A 24743-nucleotide genomic window follows, 5' to 3' on the forward strand; every position below is an offset into this window, starting at 1 on the left:
TTTTGTGTGTATATAAAATTGCACACAGGCATGCATAATATAACATGGGTGTCTTTATACTTTGTCAAATGTGTATGTTGTTGACAGGGCATACTGGTAGCACTTAAAATTTGAACATTTCATTTGTCAGCATCAGGAGACATTGAACAACTGCTTGTTGCCTGTTTTTGTAGTGTGTGATCTGTACTTGCGTAAAGGTAAAGGCGAGGTCCACCAGTTAAGGTTAGAATAAGGGTGTGTGTGTGTGTGTGTGTGTGTGTGTGAGTGAATGTTTTTGAATGTGGTTCTGTTAGTGTTTCTGCATTTAGGCTAGATAAGGTGATATTTTTAACACTGTGGATGTGTGGTGGTGTGTGTGGGTCCTTACTTGCCATGAGTAAGTTATACTGGTAAGTAAGGGATTTTTGGAAAAGTAAAATGCAGGGCTGGGGTTAGAGCAATCACACTGTTAATTGTAGCCCACTTGAATAATGTGGTGCCCCTTTCCTAAAACTTTGTCTTTTTGCACTGTTAGGTTACTTCTTTTTTTTTTTAAATCTGGGACTGCAAAAAAGAAAGCCTGTGCTTTTATTTTTCAAACTGTTCATGTTTTTATTCAGTTGTTGTACGTTTCAAAATACAGAACTAGATATTATGTGACCTGATGCACTTTGAGAGCATGTTTGTGTTCATAGGTTCTTAATAGGCTGTTTATCCATGCAGATCTTTAGAAGGCTAACCAACCAATCCCATGAAGTTTTATCCCTTATATTTTATGTATGAATAACCCAGAGATGTACAGAACATTTGTGTTGTCCCTATCTGTGAGGGACAATCGTCTAAGCCAGGGTTTAATTTGCAGTTACCCATCCACACGTCCAGATTACATTTACATAGTGCATGAGAAGTATTTTGCTTTATGAGGAGAGGAAGGCTATACCAATGAGGTGGTATTCTCTGTGATGCATATCTGTCCTTCCAACATGTTCTATATATTGAAAAAGATTTAGATCTCTTGACTGTGCATCTTGCAAATGTGCAGCAAGTCTGATAAGAGAGAGATGTACTTGAGGCCTTGTAAACGAGGCAGAGACCACCCCTCAGTAAGTCTGCATGATACTGAGAAGAGAGGATAAGGCTTTGAGAAATTCTGCGTAGTATTTGTTATTTAGTCCTTTGATTTTCTTAGTAAGAGGGCATTGTGGGCATTTTAGCTGTGTATGATGTTTGGAGAGGTTAATGCCAAAGGGGACATTATACTTAAATGATATGCCTGATGAGAGGGGGGATGATCACTCCCCTGGACCTGTAAGGCCATAACCTTTTAACAAGGCTGTCCTACATGGTTTCCTAGTATGGAAAAGTAGCCATACATGCCCAAAGTTCTTTGTTGCAGTTTGTATTATGCAGGTTTCTTCAACAACCGGAAGTCGATTCATTCTAGACTACATTGCATATATTTTACTAAGTCATTTGAATGAGATTGCTTGATGTTCGGTTTTAAACCCATGATGTAGTAAATGTTTAGTTGATAGTTTATAATTCATTTAAAATGACTATTTTTTAATGCTTTATGATGCCTGCAGCATTTTTTCATATTGATTACAACTAAAACCTATGAAGTGTTATTTTAGTGCTTCTCATGCAGCTAGTCAGTTAATACGTGTTGTGTTGTTGTGCTCTTCATACACTCACGTTGCACTGTATCAGCAGTCCTTACAAATGAGGGAATTTCATTTCTGTTACTCTTTTGAGGAAGAAGAAGCAAACTGTGTGAATATATGTATAATTAATATTTATTCTGTTTTTAGAAGCTAGTTGTGTTAAAAATTTTTGGATGAAGCCTGTCGTGCATTCATTCTGAAGAAAAAAGTAATGTAACGTATCTCGCCATCCTCAGAATGCTAGTGAATTAAAAGAATTTGCCCACGGAGCATGGAAGGAAGGTCACATTCCATATCATGGCCATACAAAACATTCCATATCATAGCCATTCAAAGATTTTATAGAGAAAAAAGCATTTATAGACATGTTAATTAACTTTGCTTGTTTAAAGAAATAATGCACATACTGTCCAGCTTAATGTGTATAGAGCACCTTGCATTGCATACAACAGTTTGTGCATTAGAGTAAGGTCTGAAATTTCATGCATTGAACCCTGTGATTTTCTTTGTCTAACATTCATATTCATTCTGCCACTTATTTCAGCAAACTGACAAGAATCCGATTTTTGGTGATTCACAGCATTGCCCTGGACATTGTAAACCAAGTGATTGGCTGGATATATTTCCTGGCGTGGTCCATCTCCTTCTACCCACAAGTCATTGAGAACTGGAGAAGGAAAAGGTACTGCATGCAGACATGATGCAACTGACAAGTCTTAATGAGAGAAGTTTTATAAAAATGATTTACTGGTATTAAAGGGAGGGTTAGAAAAGAGCTCTGGTAGTAGACTGAAGACCACATTTATAAAAGCTTGATGTGACTTCGAATTCATTTTTCAAAATTCAGACTCAGTTGAGCATCTTTTTATTGACAGCGTAATAATGAGTAGGGTGGGTAGTTACTTTTGGTGTGTGCAGCTCTGAAAAAAGGTAGCATTTTTAGCTACATATATTTTTAGTGAATGTAACAGGGTATTTCCAAGTCATCTAAGTTTGTACAAAGATGTTAAGGTAGCGAAATGCAGACCCGATTTATATTTTATTTGAAGTAGCAAGTTTAGCTATATATAACTTTTTCTCTTCCTTTTTCAGTGTGGTGGGACTTAGTTTTGATTTTCTGGCACTAAATCTCACTGGCTTTATTGCATACAGCGTATTTAACGTTGGACTCTTTTGGGTGCCTTATATTAAGGTAAGACCGCACTTTGGTCCTGATGCAGTTTTACACCTTCGTACTTTTTAATTTCCAGCATTGTAACTCTGGGCTTTCTTTTTCCAGGATGAGTTTTTGCAGCAGAATCCAAATGGAGTAAACCCTGTAGATGCTAACGATGTGTTCTTCAGTCTACATGCGGTACTGCTGACACTTGTTGCTATCGTTCAGTGCTGTGTGTATGAGGTAAGCTGCCTGTAACACATATGCATAGAGTATTCTCAGCACTAGACCAATCATGTAGCTTTCCACCATGTGTCCATTGGAGTACTGCTAAATCTCCTTCTTCAGCCAGTGTAGCTTTGTGAGTACTATTTAATTAACCTGGATATGGCAATCTCAATGACGTTTCAAACGTGTTTGGTAAAGTTTGTACTGTCTGAAATCTGATGTTTTACTACTTTTGTGCTGCACTGTTTCACGTAGCTAAAGCCTGCTTCTTGTCCTCATTTTTTTGTTATAAAGGCGGCTGTCTTTTAATAAAATGAAGCCATGAAAGGCACTCTGTGCATAGACCATTTTCACATGTAACTTAAGAAAGGGTGCATGAATGGGGAAAAACAATCAGATGAAGAAACGAGAAACTATGTGATGCAGTGGTGAAGTTCTGAGTAAGAGTGCAGAATCCTATGATTTTTGTAATACATCTGCATTCTCTGCGGCTGAAGTCCTTCTAAAGTAATACCAAAATGCAACTATTTTTGCAACCACATAAACCATTTAAATTAATGTGTCCTTTGGTTTCAGGACCAAATCTCAAGGTTGTGTTTTGATGCCAAGAATTTGTGAATGCAGGTTGGGGATACCCTAAACAGGTTATTTTGTAATGATGCCATTGAATTATCAAATTTTTGCTTCCTAGAGAAGAAGCTGTGTAGATGATTCGGGAATTGTTTGTAGAGATATGTTGATATTACTAGTCCATCACATCGCTGTCCTGAAGGGTTATGATGGAAAGTGGATCATATGCTGCTGGCAGGATTATTAATGTGGGGCAATTTACAATCTGAATGAAACGATGTGGGACTCGTGTATCTCAAGAACATCCAGCACTCTTTAGTATGATGAACAGTATGATGGGCCACCGTAAGACATTGCTTTAATAACACAGACCACGGGGTGAACAGGGAAGCCCCAGGGAATTATGTAATGGAGCAGAAGGGAACAGTGGACATTAAACAGAAAGTGGCAGTCAAGCTTTATACTATAAGATGCTTATGAAACTAAGTATCAGTGTTAGAAGGTGGTACAGCAGGGAATCATTAGTGCTGCTTTTACCCTGCCAAGCTGCATTTCCATCCCTTCCTTAGTTTCTGTAACTTTGTGTCCTAAATTGGTAACTGAACCTGAAAAGTGGGAAATTTCAAGCCTATACCATTCTCATTTTTCCTACTGCCAGCATGCCGTGCCACCAAACTTTCATTTTAGTTCTGCTGTTTTAGTGGTCACTAAAGTTTCATACAGGTCCACAATTTGCTAACATAGATGACTTAAAAATGGCACTGTGACTACAGTTTTTAATTGAAAATAATTACAAGGCATTTGGGTGCGTGTCTTTATGACACACAAATTGTGTTCTCTCCAGAACTGGCTTCTAGCCTTACACCCACTGCTTGCTGGGGGTAGAATCTAACTCCTTTATAACGCTAAACTGGATTACTTGGGTAAGGAGAATGAGTGATATTTTATTTATTTTTTATTTATTTTACATTTGTTAACTGGGTAGAGTCCGGCTGGGCAAGTAGCCCGTTTTCAGCAGAGATCTGAGGAGATAAGCTCCATAACAATAGTACAAAAAGATTACAAACATTTTTAAAAGATTTACAAACAATATACAAACAGTTTGACAGTTGCCAACAATCACAATTTACAAAAAGGGAATGTAAAATAGAAAACATTACATTTCTTATGCCTTACTACAGACAGTAATATGAAACTCATTAGATATATAACTAAAAAACATTGTGGTATTTTCATTTGGTAAGAAGTAAGACAAGAAGATAGCAGAATTGAATACATTTGATCGAAGGCTTGAAAAACTAGCCAGGAGTATTACAGGAGCATAGCCATTGCTGAGTAAGGTATTCCTTTAGCAGTTTCTTGAAGCTATAATGATCTGTGTTTTTTAAGATATTCTGGGGTAATAGGTTCCACTGTTTGGCTACTTTGAAGGAGAAGAGAGAGTAACCAAAGTAATTATGGGACTTTGTAATGTTGAGTATGTTTATCAGATGATCTATGGGTCCGGGGGTTGGTATTTAGTTGCATTAAGTTGGACACTGCCGGGCAGTTTTCAGGTTTGTGGATAATAGAGTGGGCAGTGGTGAGCTGATTGACCAATAACAGATTGGGAAATTCAAGCCAGTATAGTTTTTGAAGAGCAAGGCAATGATGAGTCCTGTTGGGTAATTTTGCTATTTTGTTATAGCAGGAATCAAGTTGATTTAAATCAGACTTGTGCAGGTTAGTAAAAAGATGAGAACAGTAGAGAAGAGTGGATAGGAAGTGGGATCTGGCTGTGGCAAGTTTGGCACTTTGAGTAAGTTAAGGTTTGGCCCCATATAGAATCACCAAGTTTGATGTGAACTTTCTTAATTGTGGATGATTTGTGTTTATTGTATGTTCGGTTGTTGTCTAGTGTGACCCCAAGTAGTTTGGTTGGTTAACTAGTTGTATTATAGTGTCATTAGTGGAGTAGATGGAAAGAGGAGGTGGTTTTGCTTTGAATTTCCTGTTAGAGAAGATCATTAACTTTGTTTTGTTTGGGTTTAGGATGAGTTGAAGTTCATTTAGGTAATTTTCAATAATTAAGAAATGACTTTTGCAGTTTGTCTTGGAGTTCTTTGGGTGTGGGAGCAGAGCAAATAAGAGTAGAGTCATCAGCATATTGAATGATAGAAGCAGATTTAGTAGCAGACTTTTGGAAATATAATAAAAAGGAGAGGGCCATGGATGGAACCCTGACGAACCCCAACACAGACTGAGAAGAGTGTGGAGAGTTTATTATCCCATTTAGTTGCCTGTTGTCGATTAATAAGGTAGCTAAAGAACCAGTTGACAGCTGTAGAGTTGAGGTTGAAGGAAGATAGACTGTTAAGTAGTAGTTGGTGGGATACCATATCAAAAGCTTTAGACATATCAAGGAATATAGTAGATACTAGTTGTCTATTGTTTTTGAGGAGGTTGATGTAGTTACTGAATCTTTGAGGGCTGTGGAGGTACTGTGTTGTGGATGGAAGCCATGCTGTGAACTCGATAAGAGGTTATTTGTAGTAAGGTGTTCATGGATACATTTCTCTACGATTTTGGCTAGAGGTGAGAGAATGGCAATGGGCCGATAATTAGAGAGATCTTTAGATGGGCCTCCCTTGTGGAGGGGGATGATATGGGATATTTTCCATAGTATGGGGACATATTGTTCTGCGATGGAATGATTGATTAGGATAGATACGGGATAGGCGATGGAGCTTGTAGCAGTTTTTAAGAAGTCATTAGGGAGTTGATCAGCCGCTAGACGGGTAGGTTTTAGTTTTGGTAGGAGTTTTTTGTTATAAGAGGTTTGTGTGGGTTTAAAAGAGAAGTAGTTGGGTTTAGAGTTAGTAGAGGTAGGCACTGTAAGGGGCTGGTTAGATATGTTGTTTAAAAGTGAGGTGATAGTTGTGTTGAAATGATTGTTAAATTGGGAAGCTATACGTTCAGTGCTATTTGTTATAGATGGTGCAGGGGTCGAGGTTTTGCCAGGGTTGAGGAGGTAGTTAAGGTTTTGACAAAATGTTTGTGGGTTATTTGTTTTTGCTGACTAGCTAGAAAATAAGATTTTTTTGTCAGATAGTATTGGCTTCTTAGGTTTCTTAGTTTGTAAGAGGTGAGGTTTTCTGAGGTTTTGGAGGTTTGATAAGCAATCCAGGCTCCATCTCTTTGTTTAATAAGAGATTTAGCATCTTTGGTTATCCAAGGTAGGTTTTTGGCTTTGGAGCAAATTTTTTTTGTTGAAGCAATGTTATTAAGGATGTATTCCATTATTGTGATCATTGCTACGGCCTCAGAAAGGTAGCAAAGCATGCAGAGTACATCTTTTAACAAGGTAATGCATAAACTGCTGGGATTTAGAGGTGCAAAGTGGTAACAAGTGAACAAAATACCACTGAATAAGCATAAATGACATTTCTGCTTTGTTGTTAGGCATATAAAAACACTTGTGGTTATTTACATATTAGTACTTCTGATAATGTGCTCTATAGATGAAAGGTTTGAGTTTGCTTGTCATTGTTATCGATCATTTTCGTCATGGTTCCATCATAAATAATGTTATATGTATTTGTTTTATACAGCGAGGAGACCAAAAAGTGTCGAAAATCGCTATTGGACTTCTGGTGGTAGCGTGGGCATTTGCTCTTTCGTCGCTTTTCGTAGCTGTGGCTGGAAAAATCACTTGGCTACAGTATCTTTACTATTTTTCCTACATTAAACTAGGAGTCACACTGACGAAATACACTCCTCAGGTACTTAATGACAGTAGTTTTGACTTTTTGACTTTCTCAAATCACTATTTAAAAATAGAGCAAATGTTTCACATCTCAAAAATATGATCTGCTGAATCCTCTATAATGAAGTAAATTGTTGCTTGATTTGTTGCTGAGTGATCATCTCTTATAAAAAGATGAAAAGCTTTGTCCTCTCCCCTCTGTTTAAAAATATTAAAATATTAGGGGGTTGTTTCTTCAGTAACATGTATGTACCGTGATAAGTTTATGAAACTAAAGGCAGTTCTAATTCCCCCAGTTGGACAGATGTTATGGGAAAATTCCTTAAGATCAAAGGCTGCAAAAGATGTTTGAATAGTTATCCATTGGAGCCAACAGATGTATTTATTTTATTTATTCATTTATTTGACATTTAATTACCGGGTAAAGTCTGACTGGGATAATATCCCATTTTCAGTGGAGGCCCAGGGAGAAAAGCTGCACATTGACATAATATGGTTACAGTTAAAGTTATTACAAAACCTAATACAGAATAATGACATAATAACCAAGTAAAAATTCAGCTTTAGTTCATACATAGTGCAAATATTTGGATGACTATAACAAGCTGAAAAATAACACCGTCAGTAGTTGAAGTATTCACATGTTGTAGTTCATAGAGGTGACATTAAACACACTGAATACACTCTTTGCAACAGAGATGACTAGATAATGTAGCCTAGGCAGAAATATAGTTGTCTTTCGTCTGAGAAGTAGTTAATTCCTTCTTTCTGAACATAGTCAATGTATTCTAGTGCTGCATAGAAGGAGAGACTCGCTCAGCCTGGGGTAGTACAGGAGCACAGCCAAGTTTTTAGTTAGTCTTGTAGTAGTCGTTTGAAGCCAGAGAAGACAGAGGTAGATCTAATTTGCAGAGAGACAGAATTCTATTTTTAGCAACAGAGTACGAGTAGAGACTTTGGAGAGAGGATTTGTGGGGTTAATATATGCAGAGTTGATGATGTTCATTAGACTGAAGTAGTCTGTTAGGGTGACAGGAATGGAGAATAGCAGTAAAAGCAGGAAAGTCACTAGCTTTATTTATTTTTTCACTTTTATATCTTTGCATTTTTTTAAACAAGAAACATCTTTAGCTATAGACAATCATACATATGTATAAATGAAAACAAACGATATTGACATAATTTTAGTTGCAAACATTATACATCACTTATAATCTATCCAGTCATTGTCAGTCAAACATTACACAGCTCATTCAGATCCTGCCTTCCTTTAAACCTCGTTCCTCCTCTGTTTGTATTGTTCCCACAGTTCCCATTTTTGCCATGTAATTTGCTCCTACCCCTTTCTTGTAAATAATGTATGTGGAGATGAGCTGTTTAAGTGGAGAGGCAGTTTGAGCCTTAACAGCAATACAGTGGTGGCTGCGGTATTGTTTGTTGGTGGCAAAGTTTGCAACTATATTGTAGCAGGCCTGCAGCTTATTTTTAACCTTAGCCTGAAGGTTGGTTAGGATATAAGTGCACCATGCAAGAGAGATGGAAGAAGTTAGCTAGTAACAAGAGGGGTTTTGGTGGTGTTGGTAAGGAAGTTTTTTATACCTGTAGAGCATTCCTAAGTTTAGGTAAGTCTTTTTATGTTATTTTAAACATGCAGGTCAAATTTAAGGTTATTATTTATTTATGTCTTTGTTTACCAGGAAAGCCCAACTGGGTAATACCCATTTTCATCGGAAACCCTGGGAGAAAAGCTCCATTTGCTTATATTGCATTATACTAAGTTTATATGTCTTTGTTTACCAGGAAAGTCCAACTGGATAATACCCACCATTTGCTTATATTGCATTATACTAAGTTTATATGTCTTTGTTTACCAGGAAAGTCCAACTGGATAATACCCATTTTCAGCAGAGACCCAGGGAGAAAAGCTCCATTTGCTTAAGTTGCATTATACCAAGCTCCAGTTAAATACTGACTAGTTACATTTCTGTTTACAGTTATATATACATACAGTAGTTAACGTACACATTCTAAGGTTTTACAGAGGTGGAAGTACTAAAGAGAAAGCCCACATGCAACTTATTGGATTGTACAGGCAGCAGTTACTAAACAAATTGTTTTGACATTTCAGTCAGCGGTTGGGTGTTTTCTGTGCAAGGAGAGTCTTTGGAGAGTATCATATGGTGAACACAAAATCTTATTCTTAACATGAGTATGTGCAGAACCGGGATTGGTTAAGATGTTGTTTAAGCAATGGTTTAAAACTATTGAGTTTGTCAGAGTGTTTTGTTTATGTGGGAATATTATTTCAGACTTTAGCAATGTATTGGGAGTAGATCCAGTCTCCTGTAACATTATTTGATTTATTTGTAAATAATAAGAATTTGTTACTAGAGCAGAGGTCCCTTGCTGGACAGTAGGGCAGTAATACATTTTGCAGTGCAGGGCATTTTTCTGGATGAGAGTGAGTTTATGTGATGTAGTTAGTTGTGAATATATTAGGTAGTTGTGTAGTTCAAGCCAGTTTAATTGCTTCAAGCTATGACTATGATAGGCCCTATAAGGGAGACCGGTGGCAAATTTATTGTAGCAGGAGACGAGTTTCTTTCTTCAAGTATTGTTTAAGTTTGTTAAGATAGGAGCAGCATATATGAGAGTTGGCAGTAAGAAGGTGGTGGCTAGAGTATTTTTTTGCAGCATCTAAGCAATTAATTTCATTGATCCTATAAAGATTAATAACTCCCAAGAAGTTTTGTATAGGAGACTACTTCAATTTTCAGGTTTTTTTTTTTTTTTTTTAGTGAAAAGATTTTCAATTTTATTTATCATGCATGTGTGATTTGGGGAAAATGGCACTAACTTTGTTTTTTTAGGGTTGGGTAGTAAATAGGCATTATGGAGACATTTCTCAAGTAATGCGGAGACAACTTATTACATAAGTTATTAAATACTACATGCACATGTAAGTTGAGAACTATCGCACAGCATATTACATGCCCATGTAAGTGTGGAACTGTTGCACAACATATTACATGCACATGCAAGTGTGGAACTGTCACACAGCATATTACATGCACATGTAAGTGTGGAACTGTCGCACAGCATATTACATGCACATGTAAGTGTGGAACTATCGCACAGCATATTACATGCACATGCAAGAAGTCTGGAACTATCACACAGCATACTACATGTGCAAGTAAGTGTGGAACTGTCGCACAGCATATAGGTTCATAGGTAGGTACTAGGCTATCTGCCTGAAGGCATTTATAAGCCTAGCCAGAATGTGTTGGCTTTTGCCGCCCCCTTAGATTATTTCCCTGTGCCTCTGTCCAGCAGAGCCACTGAATTGATCCCCGGGGTAAACTTTCTGTTTCCCATCCACTCATCAAGGTTCCTCTTGAAGAGGTTAGCAAGGAGCTCTGCCTAATGTAGATTGGAATCTTGTTCCAAAGCACGGGAAGTCTCTGGGACAGGAATCTATCCCTCCAGCACGTCCCGTTTATTGTTGTGGTGAGATTTAGATCCCTGGAGCATGTGGCTCGAGGGGATAATGTTTTCTTTAGGTGGAGTATGTCCATCAATTCTGGGTTGGACATGGCCTTGTGTGTCAGGCAGAGATCACCTCTGAGTAGGCGGTATGCAACCGAGTACAGCTGGAGTTTCTTCAGTTGAGCTGCATAGGGCATCTGTTTGAGGTCAGTGATCCTCTTGGTCAGGTACTTCTGTGGTCTTTCCAGCATTGCAGGTGTCTTGTAAGGTACATCCCAAATGGGTCGTTGTACTCTGATGGGTCTGATGAGTGATGAGTAGAAGGGCACAATGACCTCTTTTGATCTGGATGCGAACCCTTTTGTGATTAGGTGGGCCACATAGAAGGATTTTCTAACCACTTTGGCAATGTGATTATCAAAGGAGAGATTACTATCTACTTGGGTCCCCAGATCCCTTATTACATTTTCTGTATTTAGGGGACTACCACCTATGTGGTAGTTTGTGGGTAGTTTGTTTTTTCCAAAGGGGATGACTATGCACTTTTTGACATTTAGCTTGAGGCCATGATTTTGACACCAGGTATCCATCTCAATGAGACCCTTTTGGAGGATGTTTGTGTCAGCCAGAGTGTCAGTTATAGCCCCTAGTTTGCAGTTGTCTGCGAACTTGGTCAGCCGTAGTCCTCCTGTGCTTGCCTGTACCTCTGAGAAGTATATGCTAAACAGGAGGGGTCCTAGGACTGAGCCTTGAGGAATGCCACTTGTAACTGGTTTAGAGTCAGACCTAGCTCCCTCAGCTTCCACCATGTGGGTTCTGTCTGTGAGCCAGTTGGCAACCCATCTTGTGACGTAGGGGTTTATGTTCAGGCTGGTGAGCTTGTCTATAATACCAGAATAGGGAATGGTGTCGAAGGCCTTTGCGAGGTCTAGGGTGGCTGTGTGTACCACCTTTCCCTCGTCTATAGCCTTGGTAACTGTCTCAAAGAAGTCCACCAGGTTTAGGATGCATGATCTGCCCGTATCATAGCTGAACTGGGTAGGATCCAGAGTTTGGAGGTTCCCAATGTCTCTGTTAATGAGTTCCATGATGATGCACTCCATAGCCTTGCAGACCAAGCTTATAGGGCGATAGTTCCTGGAGTCTGTTGTAGCTCCACCTTTGTGGAGCGGAATAACTATTGCTGTGTGCCACTCTATGGGTACGTAGCCTGTGGAGAGGCTGAGTTTGAACAGTGTGTTTAGATGAGGGGTTAGTTCGTCTTTGAGCTCGTGTAGAACGCAGCCTGGGACACTGTCCGGCCCCATTGATGCTGTGTTTTTGGCTTTGGAGAGGGCTGTTTTAACCTGAGTGTCTGCGATTTCAAGGGCTCTACATTCTTCTGGTATGGCTATGGGCCCTTTTGGGGGTGAGAGGGGGGGCAAAGTTTGCACTGAACCTGTCTGCCAGGATGTTGGCGATATTGGTCACTTCACTGTATTTTGTGCCATTCTACACCAACTCTGAGCAGATCTGAGCATTGCCACTTAGATTCTTGACATAGCTAAAGAAGATGTTTTTTAATTGTAAATTCACACTACTTACTGAGTGTCAAAGTTTAACTGGTGCCTCAACATAATCATTTAACCTTTTGTACTGACAATCTTCACTTTTCTGTAGACTTAATTTATATGTACTGCTTTATCTGTTTCTGTTCCACAGCCATCCCCCTCCTGTGATCATCAATTTCTATTGACTCATTTGTTCCTCCTGACTCCTGGCAGCCTAGGACAACAAGAGAAGGGTGGTGAAAGCCAGTAATCAGCCACCATTCAGAAGGATTTAAGAAAAATGAACACTTCTATCACTACCCCACCACCACCACTGGCCAGAAAGTACATTACTTTCAGTGTTTGTAGACACCCATGGTTCCCGCCCGAGGGTTGTTGTGCATTCTTTAGCAGGTTTGTTTCCCCAAGTCTCATTTGATGGAGGTTTATGCCTGTCCTTCCCCCTTGTGGACCTTCTGTGGTAGGACTCCTCTAGCATCCTTTCTCCTTGGGGTGGACTGGCTGGCTGTGGATGCTCATTCTCATGATTTCAAATATAATTGCCAGTAGGAATCCCCTGAAGAAGGGGGTATGTTTCTAACAGTGTTGAAAACATTTATACTAGGGGCATTAGTGCTAGCCACTTCCTTTGGTTTTGGAGCTGTGTTTTGAGTTTGGCTACCATGTCATTACAGCTTTTTGCAAGGCTAGTGCAGTGAAAATGTTTTAAACCACTTCTGCATTCCTTCTGATCTGCCATAATATTTCTAAGACATGGGCTTAGAAGTCTTGCAAAGTAGCATCCCCTTCCCGCCTCCTTGTTTGATCTGTTTTAAAAGATCCTTGTCAATGTTTTCTTTATTGCAGTTGCAGTCTGATCCCCTTCTTCCCCAAAGGTCAGACAGACGTCCAGATTATTAGCTGAGTTTGGGTGCCAAGCATAAGCTGCTGTCTCACATTTTTCTCTCTTTCTACATTCGTACTTCCTGATTCAGTCACTGAGTGACACCATTATGTTATTAATTAACAGATGTCCTTCTATTCCTATGTTGCAGTATTCATACTGTGGGATTTCCCGCCTCAGGCAACCCAACATTGGCTCCTATACAAAAACTTAAGCCTGGCTGCTGTAGGTGCCTGGTACATCACATGCAGGGCCATAAACCAGGGACTGTAAATTTGACATCTCCACGCAGAGACCTCAGAACTTTTCAGCCGCAAATGACGTTACTTCGACCGCTTCGCTCCTACGACCAAAGACTTCTAAAGATAAGTACCTTGTTGGGGATTTCTTCTCTTACGTATGCTTGAGTGTGGTTGCTGTAGATTCCCCTTTAGTCGATGTGTGAGAAAAAGAGCAAATGTAACTGCGGGAGTCAGATACCACACAAAGACTCTCACGACTGTTTTGCTTAAGAAAGGAGCACAACCAGGAGTTGGGAGGGTGGCCTAATGGTTAAGGTGTTTGCCTTACAAACATAGGGTGCAGGGTTTGAGTCTTATAAGGGATAATTGGCTAGGCTTAAAATGTCTCGCAAGGGCAGTTAGCTTAGTACTAATCTATGAATCTATGAACCTATAAGGCCTGCCCCATTTGTTAGTCCTTCATGCCAAAGACTCTACCCAGCCGACTTGTTGCACTCAACTTGTGTTTGTCAAATCAGAGACTAAAACACCTCACTCTCAGGATGGAATCCAAGTTGGCCGCCCAAACCGAACAACCGAGGAAGAAGGCCAAGGTTTCCAGGCCTTCTCCTGATGCCACTCCACTACCGATTTAGGGGCCGAGGGACACCAGATTACTCAGTCAGCCTCGACGGTTCCTCTGGAAGAGGCCATTTCTGCAGCCATGGAAAGCACATCAACAGAGTTTACCCAGACACCATCCATAACCAACGTTGAGGGGGAACCAACACTCGATCGGCCAACCGAGACTTCTCCTGCTCCACCCCAGGCCTCTGTCTCTAAACCTACCCCTAAGCCCAAGCCAACAAATATAAAACAGCATTTGAGCCCTATGCTTCAAGGAACTCCAGATTGGCAGCTGTTTACCAACTCACTAATGCAGGCCTTTATGGCCCTTAGGCCCTGCACCTACCAACATTCCTGTGCTGAGCCCCAGGCCAGACTCTGCCTCCTCCCTACCTTTAACCACTACTCATCAGGGAGAAGAAGAAGAACCACAGCAATCCTTGTCTTCTGAAGAATCTATTTCCTATGTTTCCCAAATTGCTTCACCTGTGGATATTGCTCTCCAGACGAAGACTCTATTGAAGGAGATTCCCCACCAGAGGATATTACCTTTGAGGAAACTATTTCAAAAATGAAAGAGTACTTCAAGTGGGATACTGTCTTAATGTCAGATACCCAGAAAAGATAATTTGAACTTCTGCAACTTGAGTCACAACCTGTGCTTCCAGCTTTCCTGGATGCCTTTAACTCTGTCTCCAAGAAGCCAGATTCACAACCTCCTGCCCCTAAATGGCCAGATAGATTTCACAAAGTGCCTGATGACCAGAAATTTCTGGTGAAACCTCCCCTGGCTCTCCCAGCAGTTATTGCTGTGTCTCCAGACAGTCTAGGCAATTACCATCTGCTTCACTTTTGCCAACAGATAAAGACAGCAAAACCATGGACAGAATGGGGAAGAAGGTATACACCTCCTCTACTCTGGCCTTCAGGGCTATCAATTCCCAAACCCACATGGTTAAATATGCCCTGGACCTGGTCTCTCAGGCTTCCACCCCAGATTGACATTACATCAAAACTGTTTCTAGCTACACAAGTAGCCAGGCACTCTTATCAGGTGCAGTTACAATGCAGCAGAGGCTTCAGCCAGGTTTGCTACCTCTGCATCTGCCTTACGCAGATACTCCTGGCTTCACCTACAACCTCTAGCAGAGGATTTCAAATACAAAATCATGGATGTTGCCTGTGGATCACAACCTTTTATTTGGGAAAAAATCAGCAGAACTTTTAAAAACTTACAAGAGAAAAGCAAAGAACTGCAGGACATTAAGCATCTGCTGGTGTCTCCCTTCCCTAGATATTATAGGAACTACCCAGCAAAAAACATCCTTTGTCAGACGGACTCCTTCAGTGTCATGCCCTTAGTCCTCTAGGCTCCACAGGTCATCCAGGAGACAGCCTTATTCAAGGCCTCCAGACTCCCAGGCCCCAACCAATCAACCTTTTCCAGACAGAGGGGGCCCCTTTTCAGCATGACTGTCCTGCTCTTCTGCCTTTGTCCGCCCACCTTGCCCACTGCCTTCCCTTCTGAAAATCCATCAAAGCAGATTTTTAGGTTCTTTCTATCATCCAAAAAGGATATTTCCTATCATGGAAGGAAAGACCCAAACCAAAAAGAATTCCTTTCCCTCCAAATAATCCGCTTCCTCTTTCCCCTCTCATTCTGAAAGAACTCCTGACTCAAGGAACTATAGAACCAGTTCCCTCAGGACAGGAAGGACAAGGCTTTTACTCCCGTCTGTTCTTAGTTTCAAATAAGGATGGCCCTTGGAGACCAGTCCTAGACTTATCATATCTCAACTTGTTCCTGAAGATTCCCTCCATTAGGGTGCTCTCCCTTCAAACCTTCCTACCCCTCATACCCTCCCCAGCCTTCGTGGTCACTCTGGACATAAAAGATACTTACCTGCACATCCATATCAGGCCATCCCACAGGAAGTTTCTGTGCTTTACTAGCCACTCTTCACACTTTCAGTTTACAGCCTTGCCCTTTGGCATGTCTACGGCTCCCACTGTTTTTACAAAGTGCTTGGCCCCTACCATTGCCTATTGCAGAACAAAGGGAGTCCAAATCTACCCTTACCTGGACAACATTCTCAATCTGGCAGAATCAGAGTCCACCCTACAGACCCATCTCAAGTTCACCATGTCTCTCCTGCAGAACTTGGGATTCACCCTAAACCTTCAGAAATCCTCTTCTTCCTCAACAGGACAAAGTATTCCTTGGCTGCAGGGTCAGGACAAACCTAATGAGATCCTTCCTCCAGCTAGATAAAGTGCAGTCTCTCTCTGCCCATTTTCAAAACCTACTTTCAGTATCTCACCTATCTGCACGACAATTTCTGCAAGTTCTGGGTCTCATGGCAGCCACTATTCCCATGCTCCCATCAGCAATGATGCACATGAAAAAATTCCAATGGTACATAAAGAATGTGTGGTCTCAGAGCCAACATCCACTAGACTAACTTATCCCCCGTCTGCCCTGCCTGAAAACAGAACTACAGTGGGGGATTCAGCAAACTTTACAAAACCAGGGCATTCCACAACAACTACCCCCCACCACCCAATCCACGCACACCGATGCATCATACCTAGGGTGGGGGGCAACATTACAGGATTACAGGGTACAACAGGGTTCAACCACTGCCCAGGAAAAGCAGCACATCAATGTCAAAGAAATGACTGCTGTTTTGCTGGCTCTAAAAGCTTTCCTTCCCATCTTGCAACCAGGGCTACTCCACATTGTGACAGACAACACAACTGTCATGTGGTACCTAAACAAACAAGGAGGGACAAAGGCTTGCCAGTTATGCCGGATAACCCTACAAATCTGGGGTCTGGCAGCCAACCACAACCTTTTCCTACAGGCCTCTTACATCCCCTCTCAGGAAAACAAACAAGCGGATTTGCTCAGCAGAACATCCTGTGTACAACACAAATAGATGTTGCACAGGGATACCTTCCTAGACCTCGTCCACCAGTGGGGCACACCTCAAGTGGATCTGTTTGCCTTTCCCCAGCACGGACAACTACAAACCTTTTGCACTAGGGATTACACTCCTCTAGCCTGGAGAGTGAATGCCTTCAGCTTTCCATAGAAGGGAATGTTCCTGTACGCTTTCCCTCCCTTCCGTCTAATACAAAAGGTCCTTAGAAAAATCGCGAAGAAACAACCAAAAATCATCTTGGTGACCCCCTTTTGGCCAAGGCAACACTGGTTCCCCATTCTTCACTCCCTAGCCAAGGGCAATCACCACAAGTTACCCCACAAGGTGTGCCTACTAACCCAACAAAAGAGAACTCTGATTCACTCTCAGCTGTCTCTGCTGCATCCAACTCTATGGCTGATCAACTTCTGATCCCTTTCAGACAACAATAAGAGGATGTGCTCTCAGTCCTGAGGAAGGCCAGGAAACCTACTACTAGGAAAAACTATTTGTCTAAATGGTGAGATTCTCAATATGGTGTTCCCTTAAGGACAGGGATCCTTTTCAGGCAGGTAAGGACAGGGATCCTTTTCAGGCGGATCCCTCGCTTGTCCTAGCTATATCTGTGAGCTCATTAAGGAAGGACTAGCATATTCTTCAGTGAAAGTCCACTTTTCTGCCATTTCATCCTGCTTGCCCTTACAGCCACCTCTGCTTTCTAGACAGGACATTAAACATTTCCTGAGAGGGGTCTTGCATATCAGACCACCAAGAAAACCCATCCATCCTCCCTGGGACTTCAATTTCGTGCTGGAAAAACTCACCTTACCTCCTTTTGAGCCAGCCAGCACAGCTTCTTTACAAATGTTCACATGGAAAAACATTCTTTTATTGGCCATTGCCTCTGCCAGAAGAGTGTCTGAACTACAGGCCCTCATAGCCCGTCCTCCTTACACCACCTTCCACAATGACAGGGTGACCTTGTGCACAAACCCTTCCTTCATGCCCAAAGTAGTGAATGAACTATCTTTAAACCAGTCCATTCACTTACCTACCTTCTTCCCATCTCCAACCAATTCTGCAGAGAAGATCTTTCATTCCCTAGATGTACACAGACAACTGAGATTCTACTTAGACAAAACTAAGTCCTTCAGAATATCTGACCAACTCTTCATCTCCTTCCACCCCAGAGCTCTGGGTAAGGCAGTCTGCTTTCCTCCTGGATTAGGAAATCCATTCTCTTCTGCTACGCACATCATGGCAAACAATTGCCTCAAGGAGTTAGGGCTCATTCCACTAGAGGCATAGCTAACCTCCAAGGCCTTTCTTAGAGGGCTGGACACAACCTCCATAATGGAAGCAGCTACCTGGTCTACAGTTCACACTTTCACAAAACACTACAAGCTAGACCAGGTCTCCAGGGCAAGAGCAAGATTTGCTAGGGCAATCCTGCAGGGATTCTTGGAATCCTCTACTTCTGCCCCCTCCCTTCACTCCTTCAAGCCATGGCACTCCCCCACAGTATGACTACTGCAACATAGGAATAGAAGGACTTAGAATAGTTATGTAAAATCTTACCATAACTATAGATGTCCTTCTCTTCCATGTTGCAGTATTCCTTCCCACCCTCCATACCCCCTTTTTGCTATCTGTACTGGATGGTTGGCCTTTGACCTCTGTATCCACTCCCTACAGGCTAATCTGTACAGCCGTTCAGGGACATTTGCTTCTTAGCCTCAACTTGTTCTTGTATACACCTTATCCTGGGCTTCAAGTTCTGAGGTCTGTGCATGCAGATGTCACATTTATGGTCCTAGGTTTATGGCCCTGCACGTGACGCCCCACGCACCTACAGCAACCAAGCTTAAGCTTTTGTATAGGAGCTAACGTTGGGTCACCTGAGCCGGGAAATTCCACAGTATGAGTTCTGCAACATGGAAGAGAAGGATATCTATGGTTATGGTAAGATTTTACACAACTATTCTTTTTTTGTAAAATAATTAAATGGCTGAGTTACCAGAAAAATTGTTAGATTTGGTGACATACAGGCATAGCTTGTCAGTAGATCCAAGAAGTGTGTATAGTTGAATGAGGTTGTGAAGGGATGGACACTTTTTGGTTTACATATGAGGTCATGAGCATGTGGGGTAGTTCTAGCCAGTGTAATTCATTGAGAGCTGTGCTGTGGTAGGTTTAATATAGGTGTTTTTTGTAGCATCGATGTAACTTGTTTAGTAGGGTGGATTGTATGTTAGTAAGTCTTGGAGTAGAGTAATGGAGTGTGGACAGAAGAAGTACCAGGATGTTTCTTTGTAGAATTGGACAGGAAAGGTTTAGCTCTGTAGGGAGATTCTAGCTTTTGATGGGCCTTCTTGATTGATTGCTGTGTAAGGTAGTTCAGTTTTAGATTTTCACACACACACACACACACACACACACACACACACACACCAGCAATCTAGTGTGGGGAACAGCTTCAGTTTTTGATAGTATTAGGGAAAATTTGGCCAGGACATTGGAGAACTTATCCTACTCTTTTAGATAAGTGCTTTGAATCTTTTACATCCATCTCAGCTACCACCAACTAGAGCAGATAGCCCTCAGTTTAATGTCTTATCTGACAGGCAACACACCACAGAGTGCAGCAGATAGATAAAGTAGGAAGTGGTTTTGCACAGAGTGAAGATGCAGTAAGTTTAGTGTGTTTAGGGAAAGTGTTTAGAGGTTAAGGAGTTATCCAGTCTAAATGATGGAGCTGTTTTGGGAAGATTTGCATTCAGCCTGCTTGAGTTCCTTCCAGAATTGTTGGAATGATAGTGTGGATTTTATTTGCTCTGTGGTTTCCCAGATTTTTTGAGTAGGTTGAGGGAATGCATGATCTGTGTGTAATCTCATTTGTCAAGTACGAGCAAATAGAGAAAATAAAATAAACACATCCACAAGCCCACTTGGCTGCATGCTTTACTATGTTAACAAATGCAAATGAGCAAAATAAAAACAAAGAGGAGTTATGTGGATGCATCTGTTTGTTTTATTGTCAGGGCAGCAGCTGCGAAAGATGGAAGGTACATTTAACAACCATCCATGTACTTCAGCCTTATGGGTAGTTGCTCCTTAAAATGGAACCGTTGTATGCATGTATACATTACATTTTTTCTTATGTTTGAGGGATGGCATCTGTCACGGTTTTTTTAGTCTTGTATGTTCATCCTAAATTCATTTTGCAATTTAGATTTCACTTTGAAAATGTTTCTATGTGGCACTTGTTTTTATGAACCTACAATACTGTTAGGCAAATTGCAGTGATTACTTGTGCTCTTTTTATGATTTAGGTATATCTAAATTATCGCCGGAAGAGCACAGAAGGATGGAGCATTGGAAATGTACTGCTAGACTTCACTGGGGGAGCCTTCAGCTTACTGCAGATGTTTTTGCAGTCCTACAATAGTGGTAAGTAAGCAGAGCAGCACAGAAACCGTGTAGATACACACGTGTGCGAGTATGTGTATGTGTGCATATACACACACACACACACACACACACACACACACACACACACACACACACACACACACACACACACCAGATTTACTGGGGAACAATTTTCCCATAATGGAACTTCTTAATGCCACTTGCAAGTGAAGACTGAAATTTAACACTACTGGGATAAACTACTTTGTTTCAAATAATGAGATCAACCTTTTCTTTTTTGCAAGTTGCATATTATTGCCTTGAATGATTTTAAAGCCTGTGCTACATTCGCATAAAGTCTGTTTTGAGAGTTCAGATGCATCAATAATTTTGTGCAAATGAAAGGTAAAATTATAAATCTGTTTTACAAAATGAAGTCTCTCTTTCGCTTTAATGAGAAAAGTCCTGTTAGTAGAGGAACCTTTAGAGTGTGATTGGCTGTTCTGTATATCATTTTTCCTAGTTTTAGCAGATGAATAGTTTCCAAGCTAATAAGACACCGCCTTTAGATCTAGGTCTTGTGTAACAGGCCACTGGCAAAACAGGTCTACTTCTAAATTTCGAAGTTACACAACTTCTAATTTCTTATAGTCAAGACCGTAAGATTGAAGTTTTGAAACTTCAAACTGTTTAAATGAAGATCGCTGTACAGTGCAGAACAGTATATTTACCATTTTTCTCGCTGTAGTGTAATCTCAGACTTGGTATATTTAATTAGCAGGGGGTGTAGGGAGTGCAGGGGGCTTGTCCCCCTGCAAAAATGTAAAAAAAAAAAATAATAATAAATTCTTGTTTTTATTTATTTTTGGTTTAAATTTCAAAGTGTCAGAACTTTGATATTATGGCCTCAACCATAAGAAATTTGATGTTTTGAAAGTTCGAAATTTAAAAGTAGACCAATTTAAACAGCTGTTGACTTTTGGTAATATTTATAATCACTTCAACAGGTATGATACCTGCTAAATTTGGGACACTGTGGCTTATTCCTTCTATTCATTCCTGTCTTAAAATCTTTTCCATCAATCCTGACTCATCAAATCTTGCTTCATCAGATAGGCAAGCTTTCCCCTGACTCTTGCCTCCCAAGACCGAGCTACCTGTAAGCTGGTGGTGTTTATGTAGTTAAAGGGGGGGGTGCTGGTTGACCTCTCCCCACTATAGCAAACCTTTTTCCTTGTTTTTATAATCTGGTGTGGGGAACAGCTTCAGTTTTTGATAGTATTAGGTAAAATTTGGCCAGGACATTGGAGAACTTCTACTCTTTTAGATAAGTGCTTTGGATCTTTTACATCCATCTCAGCTACCACAAACTCGAGCAGATGGCCCTGAGTTTAATGTCTTATCTGACAGGCAACACACCACAGAGTGCAGCAGATAGATAAAGTAGGAAGTGGTTTTGCACAGAGTGAAGATGCAGTATGTTTAGTGTGTTTAGAGGTTGAGGAGTTATCCAGTCTAAATGATGGAGCTGGTTTGGGAAGATTTGCATTCAGCCTGCTTGAGTTCCTTCCAGAATTGTTGGAATGATAGCGTGGATTTTATTTGCTCTGTGGTTTCCCAGATTTTTTGAGTAGGTTGAGGGAATGCATGATCTGTGTGTAATCTCAGTTGTCAAATACAAGCAAATAGAGAAAATAAAACAAGCACAACCACAAGCCCACTTGGCTGCATGCTTTACCATGTTCACAAATACAAATGAGCAAAATAAAAATGAAGTTTGTTTTATTGTCAGGGCAGCAGCTGCAAAAGATGGAAGGTACATTTAACAACCATCCATGTACTTCAGCCTTAAAATGGAACTGTTGTTTTAATTTGAAAGGAACACAGCAGCAAGTCTGCAGTATCTGAAAACACAGTTTATTTTTTATTTATTTTTTATTGGAAAAAGAAGTGAGAACTTAACTCCAGAAACATTGTAACATTTTTGCAAACTTTGATAAACATTTTCTTTTTTTTTTTTAAAACAATTTTATTGATTTTAAGTAAATATATATGGACATTCACATGGTCTTTTAACACAAAAAAATTGCAATTCAAAAAGGTGATCACATAGACATTCAAATAACAATATTTAACAAATAAAATGAAATTACTAAAACTATTTACAAAGACATCCATTGATTATTATTGTAATGACTAGAATTTGATTTTTCCATATATATAACACATTAAGAAGCTGAAATTTAACTTGTATGATATTATCAATCTCTTTTCAACCGATTCTGTAAATTGACCCATAAATGATAGTTTTAAGTTTTTCTACTTGTTCTAGATGTCATATTTGCAATCTGTAATTGGCAAACTTCCATTAGAATTTTCTTAAAATCATTATAAGATGGAGAGGATTCAGATATCCAGTTCCTTGTTATAGTTTTCCTGGCTACTGCTGGTATTGCCCAGAGTAAGGAATGTTTTAACTTTTTTTACACAGCAAGGTATAGGTGTATTGAAGAATATTAAAGATTTGGTCAAAGTGAAATTGTCTGTGAATAATTTCATTGATACTTTTCCAAAATAAACTTATTGCAGGGCAGTCATAAAACATATGGGTCCAGTCAATGTTTATATTAGACTTACATCTGTTACATATGTTTTGTTTTCCATTAATTTTGTGCATTAGTTGAGGGGTGTAGTCTCATAGGAAGATGTTGTCCCGTTCTATTCTCAGCTAGAGCGTCTTCTGTGTGGAGGCATACGTGAATGGGGCGCGCCTTCGTTGAAGGTTGTACGGTCAGGGCTGGTAACCCAGTACGTAAAAATCCACTACCAATCATTAGTGGACCGGAGTTCCACTGTGGCGACCCCTAACCGGGAAAAGCCGAAAGACACAAACAAAGTTGAGGGGTGTAGAAAGAGCTATATAAAAATCTCCAGAAATATTTTTTCCATTTAAGTTAGTGTTTTTCCTGCAGATTCTAATATATTTGTTTTATCTAAATTCCTTGTAGATGTTTTATTTGTTATATAATAGTAGTTCCAGAAATTAGCTGGACAACAATATGTTTCTTCTCTAAGTCTGTATAAAAATGATTTTTTGTCTGAATAAGTTTGTTTATGTTGGATAATTGAATTAAAAAAAAGCTAGTAGTATGCTAGTGTCATGTTTGTTAGCTAGAGTAATCAGGACTATTTTATTTTGCAAGAATAGTCTGAGGGATTGTATGTTAAGCCAAAAGGATTTGTCTAACTGAAATTCACTTATTATCTGATGTATGTCCTTAACCCTTTCATTTGTGATTAGTTGAAACCAATACAAAAGACCCTTTTGTTTAAACAAGGTGATTTTATCTGTATCTGAGGATTGTAAGGATTCTTGAGTAAAGGCTGTTGGAAAAATTATTAAGAAAAGTTCTTTATATCTTGAATGTTTATATATAAAATTTATTAATATATTGTATAAGTAGCTAAATGAATGTTTGGGTATGCTGTGTGTAGTGAAGTAATCTTTAAGTATCCATAATATTGGGTTGTTTATTAATTCTAATTTGTAAGGTTGTGGTTTCAATATTAGTAGCATAGCTGAAGATTCCCAGAATATTTTCCATTTGGCCTGATATGAAGTATTTAAAAGTTGTGCTATGGATCTAATAATAGCGGCGTTAGAGTAAAGGTTCAAATCAGGAAAGGCTATGCCCCCTTTGTTCCAACTATGAAGATTGTGTTCGAGTGCTATTCTAGGTTTCCTGGGAAACCAAAACAATTTTAATAACAGGGAATTGAACTTGTTAATGAGTACTTTATTGGGAAGTATTAAAATAATGTAGAGAATTTTAGGTAGAATTATCATTTTAATGATAGTTAATCTTTCCTCAGTTGTAAATATAATTGTATTCCATTTCATTAATAAGGTTTGAATATTTATATAGCACTTATAGTTTAGTTTTGTGATTAATTTAATATATTTAGCAAGGATGATACCCAAGTATGTAATTTGATCTGTGATGAATTTGTATCATTGTTAATGTTTCTCTTATTATTGTTTGAATAAATAGGTAGGATCTTTATCATCATTAAATGTCAGTACAGATATGTTTTGAAATGTGTTACCGGCTTCAAATAAGGCTGTTATGGAGGAATTATCTCCCTTAGTGGTGATAAGCACATCATCAACAAATAACTGAATTTTAGAAGTTATTTCATCATTTATTTCCAAACCTCCTATATTTTTATTTCCTCGTATATCATTAGTCCATGGTTCCATTATAAGGGTAAACAGTAAGGGGGATAGGGGGCATC

General features: G+C 39.8%; 1 protein-coding gene across 1 annotated transcript in view; it reads left to right on the forward strand.

Moving 5' to 3' along the window:
* CTNS (cystinosin, lysosomal cystine transporter) overlaps positions 1-24743 on the forward strand; it is a 391269-nt gene that overhangs the window by 329350 nt on the left and 37176 nt on the right. Inside the window, exons 6-10 of the mRNA XM_044090703.1 lie at positions 2188-2325; positions 2736-2835; positions 2923-3042; positions 7188-7358; positions 20369-20486. Coding sequence (XP_043946638.1) covers positions 2188-2325; positions 2736-2835; positions 2923-3042; positions 7188-7358; positions 20369-20486 — 647 coding nt within the window. The remainder of the gene's footprint in view (positions 1-2187; positions 2326-2735; positions 2836-2922; positions 3043-7187; positions 7359-20368; positions 20487-24743) is intronic.

Source organism: Protopterus annectens, chromosome 13.part0 (genome assembly GCF_019279795.1).
Source record: "Protopterus annectens isolate FY-2018-M chromosome 13.part0, PAN1.0, whole genome shotgun sequence".
NCBI classification, from domain to species: Eukaryota; Metazoa; Chordata; order Ceratodontiformes; family Protopteridae; genus Protopterus; species Protopterus annectens.